Source organism: Cyprinus carpio, unplaced genomic scaffold (assembly GCF_018340385.1).
Source record: "Cyprinus carpio isolate SPL01 unplaced genomic scaffold, ASM1834038v1 S000006550, whole genome shotgun sequence".
NCBI lineage: Eukaryota > Metazoa > Chordata > Actinopteri > Cypriniformes > Cyprinidae > Cyprinus > Cyprinus carpio.
The window spans coordinates 194,305-202,021 of NW_024879213.1; the positions used below are offsets into that span (position 1 = coordinate 194,305).

A 7,717-nucleotide genomic window follows, 5' to 3' on the forward strand; every position below is an offset into this window, starting at 1 on the left:
TGTTTGTGATTGTGATTATTTTTTATTGATTGTCGCAAATGGGGACACTCAAAACCTTTATAAAGTGCCTTCCTCTGGAAACTGTGTATGTGGCTGAAACAACACATGCAGGTAGAGCTACTCCAGAATGCTATAGGCCCAGCAGACAACTTGCCTGTATGCTGTCAAAATAATGTATACTAATGCCATCAAAAGTGTGACTTGCACGGGTAGTTGCTGACTAAATATAGGCAACTTGTAAGTGAAAAAAAAAAAAAAAAAAAAAATTATTCTGATGTTTTTAATATTCAAATCTTTAATTTACTATGTATTTATACATAACAAGTATTTAGCTCAGAATAATAAATGATCTCTGCCCCTATAAACATGCATGTGTGTCTGCTGGGCCTGGAGAGGTCCATGCTCCTGTCTGAGAAGTGTATTTAGGCTTGTCTGTAGCACATAAGGTTTTCCAGACAGCACAAAGCCTGGGTGCAGAGTCCAGGCGGCTGCACAGCAGGGTGTGGGGGTCCACATTCTCCACTGTATGCATCTAACTCTCTGCTTGCAGGCTTTCCTCAGCTGTGACCATGGCCTAACATTTCCCACACATAATGAAACAAAAAACATGTTTATCTCTCTCTCTCTCTCTCTCTCCTCGTTGATGAGAAACATCACATATCGTTAGAAGTCGGATATTAATGAGTGTGACACGCCTGATCTTGCTAATTAGTTTCTGTTACTGGTAAGTATCAATACTCATAGACGACTTATACTAGCTTTGCTATTGCCTGATCACATATTGTTAGCTAACGTGTGTATATTTGTAAAGCTGACACTGGTCTCTCACCAAGACCGCCTGCCCTGTTCTCCTCCCACACAACTCGGTTTGTCTCCCTGGGATCATTGTTCTGTCTAATCCTGGCCTGTATGCTGCTCTTGTGGCTACCAGAACAGGCTTATTAGTGTATCTGTGGTCATCATACAAGTGTTACGTAAACATTTCAAATTTCCTCAGCGTCGAACTGTGCGATCCATTGTTTTCCTATGGTTAAAATAAGACCGATCTCCCTCTCTGTTATGTCACTTCCTGTTTTGGGCAACGGTTTCAGATTTTGAAATTAAAATTCGCTCACAAAAACGACTCCAGAAACCCTAATAGCATATTTTAAAGTATAGTTTAAAGAAAATTTAGTTCCTACATTATTTTTCTATACATCGACTCACTGGGGTCTCTAACCTGGAATATTTACTTTAAATTATAAAATAATAAATAGGATTATATATTATAAAATAAGCTTGGAATAATAAGAATACATTTTACTTAACTATTTTTAAATACATTTTACACTATGTTAAGAATAAATTAGTAAATAAAATTAATTTTATTTGCAGCAGACAGTTATGTGTCTGGTCAGGTGAGCAGCGCATTCTCAGGTTCGTAGAATAAATTAATTTAATTTTATTTGCAGCAGACAGTTATGTGTCTGGTCAGTGAGTTTTATCACTGAGGTGATATGTAAATGTATTTTTACAGACGTCCACATGAGAAACAATTACCGTCTAAATCGGGCTTTTGTTTGCTTTATTTAGACTCACCTCTTATCTGCTTACTTACTTATTTTTACCTCCATAGTTGTGTTGGCTGAAAAATCTCCAGCGAACACTAGACACATGTAAACTCCTTTGTCCGCGTTTCTGACACTCTTCAGTCTGAGAGAGAAGTTTGCTTTGGGGATTTCATCAGCAAAGAACTCAGCTCTGTCTTTGTATTGATCAGGTGTTGACTCTGTTATAATTTCGTTATAGTGAAAGAGCAGAACCAGAATTTCACCATCTTTATCTATTTTCTTCCATGAAACCTCTTCAATCTCTTCAGGTGGGATGTGAGAGTCCACAGAGCAGCTCAAAGTGACGTCCTCACCCTCATATGGAGATATGGAGTGATTTGATCCTGATACTATCAAGCGCTCTGAAGAATAAACACATTAAATTAAACAACATAACATTTTTACAAAATATGCAATTTATTTTATATTGATTAATTGTACATGTGCTTCTCACTTACCAACATATTTTATTTCAACCACATTTTCATCAGAATCCTGGTCAGAGTAAACTTTACATCTGTATTCTCCCTTATCCTCAGCTCTCACATTGTTCAACAGGAGGGAGAAGTTTCCGTGTTGAATCTCCTCAGTAAAGAAATGAGCTCTATCATAATAATCCTGGTGCTGAGACTCTGGTCTACTCTCACCATCTTGAAACAGATGCACCAGAGTCCCTGAGTCTCTTTTCCATTCGACCTCCAGACCTTCCACTGGTAAGAGTGTATCAACAGAACAGGGTAGAACCACTGAACCTCCCAGAGGAACAACCAGGGGACCAGAGGGGCTTTGCACAACAAATCCTAAAAATTAATAAACATTATTAGGCTATAATAAAAATTGTGATGTTCTCCATTAAACAAAAAATTTGGAGTCATGCTGCCAAGGGGCAAAGATCCCTATTCTCAACCCTGGTCCTGGTGACTCACCGCTCTGCACACCGCTCTCCTTATTTAACACGTCATTAGTTCATTAGACAAGAGCTCCATGAATGGAGTGTGTCAGATTAGAGAGACATACAAAATGTGCAGAGCGGTGGGTCCCCAGGACGAGGATTGAAAAACACTACACTATTGTATTCTTTAGTGTTCTTCATGTTGTTATTATTCTTTCTTATCATTATTTCTTCTTCTTTTCTTCTTCTTATGCCAGGGTAGTCGGAAAGTGAAATCTGACACAAGCAGAGGCCAGTCTCACCACGCATGACACATTAAAAAATTAGGCAACTCTAGAGCAGCGCTTCTCAAAGTGTGGGGTGCACCCCACTGGTGGGGAACAGAGATATGACAAGTTGGGCACGACAACCGGGAGCAAATTTGGTACATTTTGTGCCCTCTCTATTAATTCCTTTATTTATTGACCATACACTCAAAACAAAACAATGACACATTTAAATGTAAGCCTTGCTTAAAGAACAGGGCATATGGTATTGTAAAGTTTCCTAATATTGTGTTGGAGTCCCCTACATCAGGTTTAAATGCATCTAAGGTCAGAAAACATTGTAAGTTTCACAAAATATACATTTAATATTAGAGTCATTTGCCAGTGATTTCGAAACGATTCGTTCAAAGCAAGTTCAGAGCAAACCCCTCCCTTCCTCAAGCCTACTCTGCTCTGATTGGTCAGCTGGCCAAACCTGTTGTGATTGGCACAGACAGGAGTCGTTGAGCCAGTTAGCCAGCGCTACCATTGACAAAGTACCTTTACATAAATCAGTAATACAGTGCTCTAATCCGTTCTTATAATAAAGACATAAAACACAAAAACACTTATGCAAGCGAATTGTGCCCACAGCTAAAGTTTAGCTGCTAAACTGTGATCACTTGGTGAAAACGTTAGGCGAAACAATATAGTTTGTAAACCAAACTATGTCTACTGTAATGTTTGAAGAACGACAGACAAAAGACGCTTGGTCTTAACTTTTAATCAGAACGCAGAACAGTTGTATCACAGGAGCACCAGCCGAAATCACTCATCTCTCCCGCATTAACCCTATAACTGCCGGTGCAGCACAATAAACAGCAGTTTCACAATTATTATAAAGTCTGTGTGCTACACTACATTATTATTAAATGAAGTCATTAGAACAACATCAGTCTACAATAATCAACATATTCTTATGAAATAGTAGGTTCACAGTGAATTATCAGAACTATTTCTGTGAGACAGTAATATTGTGCTTTACCTGGAAACCTAAAGCTGCACTAGGTATACATCACATATTAGCACAAAAACTTTAAGCACTCAGTTGAAAATGTACACAACGTATCAATCATACTTATAGGCAGAGCTGGGTAGATTACTTATGAATTGTAATCAGTTACTGATTACAGATTACATGACAAAATTTGTAAGGTGCACACATATAATCTCTTAGAGCCATACATTTTTAGTAAATGTAATCTGATTACTTTTGGTTTACATTTAGATTGATACTTGTGCTAACCCTTATTGGATATCATACAAACTGAACTGGCCTAACCCTGTACTGGCTTTGGACATATAAAAAGAAAATATATATAGCCCAAAAATGATATGCAGGCGGATGGCTGGAAAAGAGCCACAAGGGCTTTCTTTCAAGTGCAATGGATGGAAAGTGAGTACTTAGGGCATACTTAGGCGCATGGAGCAGGCAGTAAGTGTTTGCTAATAACACTGAATAGTGGCAGTGGCGGATCTTATGATTTTAAAGCATATATTTACTTAGAATTAAGTAAATGGAGGGCAAAGAGCAGGAGAGAAAACAATATTGAAAGGCATGCAGGCAGCAGCAAGAGCAGTGCTAGGCAGCAGGCAGCAGCAAACACTAGTGCAGGAGTGTATACTGCAGTTGAAATGAAGAAACATCAAACAGCAGCAGCATTGCATACTTGGTCTGAAAAGACAAAAAAAGGCAGGCAGGCATGACATTTCAAGGGCATCTCAAGGCATTTTAGGGTGCATAGTAACAAGCAGCAGCAGACACAAAAGCGAGGTGGTACACATGCAGGAATGGCATAATGGCACTGCAGGCAGGCATAGAGGCAGGCAGGGGGAAAGGTGAGTGGCAGGCAGGCAGCAGGCAAGGAGGTGTGTGTATGGTATAGGCAGGCAGGCAGTGTGTAAGAGGAGTATGGCAGGCAGAAAGGCAGTATATATATATAAGAAAGCAGTATGTGTATATATATATATATATATGGTGGTAGGAGTTAGATTGTAAATCTCCCCCAAATATTTACCTGAAAATACCTGAAGTGGTATGGGCAGGTAAATAAATGAAGCAGTACCACATAAGCAAAAAAGAAGCTAAAGAACATGAAATTCTAAATACCATTGCTAGGTCAAAGATTTCAGTGACAGCAAAATTATCCAGTAGGAGGCAGAGCTACACTGAACAGCATATTTTCCTACCTCTATTTATTTTTTTAAAATAAATGATGTCAGTACATCCAGTGATTAAAAGGCTGCTGCTCCTCCATTTTCAAGTCTTGTTGGCGATTTCTTCTGAGCGCCATTCTGATACCCTCCGGGGCCGAGTAACCCGAAGAATCACAAATGGCTTTTTAGCTGCAGGTTTATTATGAAAAAATAAGTGGGAACGCAGTAAATACGGAAATTTAGGGAGAATCAATGATTTGTAAACAACTTGCCACACATTAGAAATAAAATGGACCATGTAATCCATAAAAAGTAACTGTAGTCTGGATTACGCAGTATTTTAAAAAGTAGTTTACTCTAACTACAAGTACTTGAGTTTTGGAATCTGATTACGTAATCCAGATTACATGTAATCGTTACTACCCAGCTCTGCTTATAGGTTGTGGTTCGGAGAGCTTGTTAGTCCAAATTAAGAAGATTAGAAGCCAACGAAGATAAAAGCCAAGATTAGAGCAGTCCTTGATAAAATGACAAGCACACAACAAAAGGGATCGAATTGTATTTCTGTGGTATCCTTGAAGACAGCATCTTCTTAAACATGATGTAAACACACTAGCCCAGTGGAAGTGTTTGAGGCCAGGTCAGACTCTATTGTTAAATGACATTTCAAAGAGACTGGTAGGGATTATACAAATGTAGATGATTCACGAGAATGGCGCAATGTTGCAGTGTTGAATTAAAAGCCCCAGACTCAAGGGCAGGCGGGGATTATGCAAATATTGATTGGTTTCGTGAATTGGTTTGAAATGTTGAATGTGTTTTTTGAAGCGGAGAAAATAAGAGGGTGACTGAGGGTTTTTTATGATTAAGTGTATGGCATGAGAAAATATGATGATGCATATCTTGGTCTTGGATTTACGGTTGGTTTGGTGGGGGCAGGGACCTGTGTGTGTGAGAGACCTCATTTTGAAAAAATGTGTGGCCTGCTGGGGCTGGGCGATATAGCTAAAAAAATTTAACACAATTAATGTTTCATATCATTCAATATGGATAATTGTTGAATTTCTTACCTTTTTTTAAACAGCAGTAGAAGAAAAGATTAAAATTCAACCACTGTATTTTTAAATGACCCAATTTATTGAGTCAAACAACCACTATTTTTAGTTTTAACAGTCAAACACAAAATAAAATTGAAACATATCTCCTTTCTTATATTTTATATGCAGATTAAATAAATGTTAAGGAAACTTTTGACCTGTCTCCTGAGGCCACAGGAGGGTGTAATGAGCAAAACAATGCACCTCATTAAACTGTTTATTCAATGCAATTAAATAAGACTGTCTATAAAAAAATTGCACAACGTCTAAACTAATATTTATTAATCAAATATAATTTCATAAATTGCATAAACAATAATGAACAAAACAGCATCATGTATTTATGCATAGTTTAATACAAATAGCCAAAGCACCGATCACATGATTGCATTTAAAACATATGAGACACAGTGGAATGGAATAAAAATCCCCAAAATTTCTGCAGATATGTTTTCTAAAAGTTGAACCTCTTTTAACTCTACACAGCTTTCTATTCATTTCTTGTGCGAGATGCGAATGCAACAGTCATAGTTGTGCATCTCAAAAATGCGCCGAATATGCATTCTGTATGAATGGCTTGGTTTCGGTATCTTCTCCGCATTGAGCTTCTATATTTCTCTAACATTTTGAATAGAAAATGCAGCAGCGGTGCATCTTGTGGGTTCAATTTGATAGACTAACGAAAACATTAAATGCAACAATGACACTTAACGTTACTTTATCACCACATTTAATGTGCCACTAATAAGACTCCCTGACGCACACCTAAAATTTAAATACACCAATTTAGCACTTGAATGCAAATTTTTATTTTAAATAAGACTAATATTCCTTTTTTTTATTCACAGTCTTCTCATTGCAGGCAGGCACAGCACTCATTTCAGCATGTGTTTGTGTGTTCTGTTGACTGTCTGCTTGTCACTCATAAGTCACCCCTTTAAATGAAAAAAGCGTGACACTATCGTGCATTTTTTTTTTTATCGTTATTGACGATAAGTGAATAAGTGAATGTGTACTACAAAACAGGCTTATTGCAGCCACTAAAATAGTAAATAGGATTATTCATTTTTTGACAATTTTATTTGTTCTTTTGGCATGTAGTTTGAAAAGTGACTAAATGAAGCAAAGCACAACTAGTCCAAACTTTCATTTTCTCAGTTTCTGTATTTGATTATATCAGAGGCAAAATGCAAACAAATTGCATTATTATTATTATTATTTACTTTTGAACTAAGTCTTATTTCATGCAAAGTGATAATATAATTGCACTTTTATTTTCTCTATTTGTAAGTTTTTTTATGTTGTTATTTGATGTTATGTTTTTAAAATGTGATGTTAATAAAATAAATTGTAATACATTTTAACAGTTAAACTTAAAGCCTAGTTTATTATCATTTTGTTGGGGCGTTTGGGGACAAGTGGGACTCAGAACCTTTCCCTACCTCCAAAGAGGGGAATGGCAGAAAAAGTTTGAGAAACACTGCTCTAGAGCAAACCTTCTAGTGGGAAAAAGTGTTCAAATCAGGGTGTGAATTACACAATGGCCTTCAGGGTGGTCAGTGATTTTGTAGGATGGTGTATGGAGGTGCACCATATGCCTTTACATATATTTTTGTAGGATGGTGTATGGAGGTGCACCATATGCCTTTACATATATATATATATATATATATTTTT

At 37.2% G+C, this 7,717-nt stretch overlaps 1 protein-coding gene across 1 annotated transcript in view; it reads right to left on the bottom strand.

Annotated features, from left to right (window-relative positions):
* LOC122143976 (butyrophilin-like protein 10) overlaps positions 1-7,717 on the bottom strand; it is a 48,847-nt gene that overhangs the window by 20,821 nt on the left and 20,309 nt on the right. Inside the window, exons 2-3 of the mRNA XM_042754580.1 lie at positions 2,048-2,389; positions 1,598-1,951 (exon numbers count right to left, since the gene is read on the bottom strand). Coding sequence (XP_042610514.1) covers positions 1,598-1,951; positions 2,048-2,389 — 696 coding nt within the window. The remainder of the gene's footprint in view (positions 1-1,597; positions 1,952-2,047; positions 2,390-7,717) is intronic.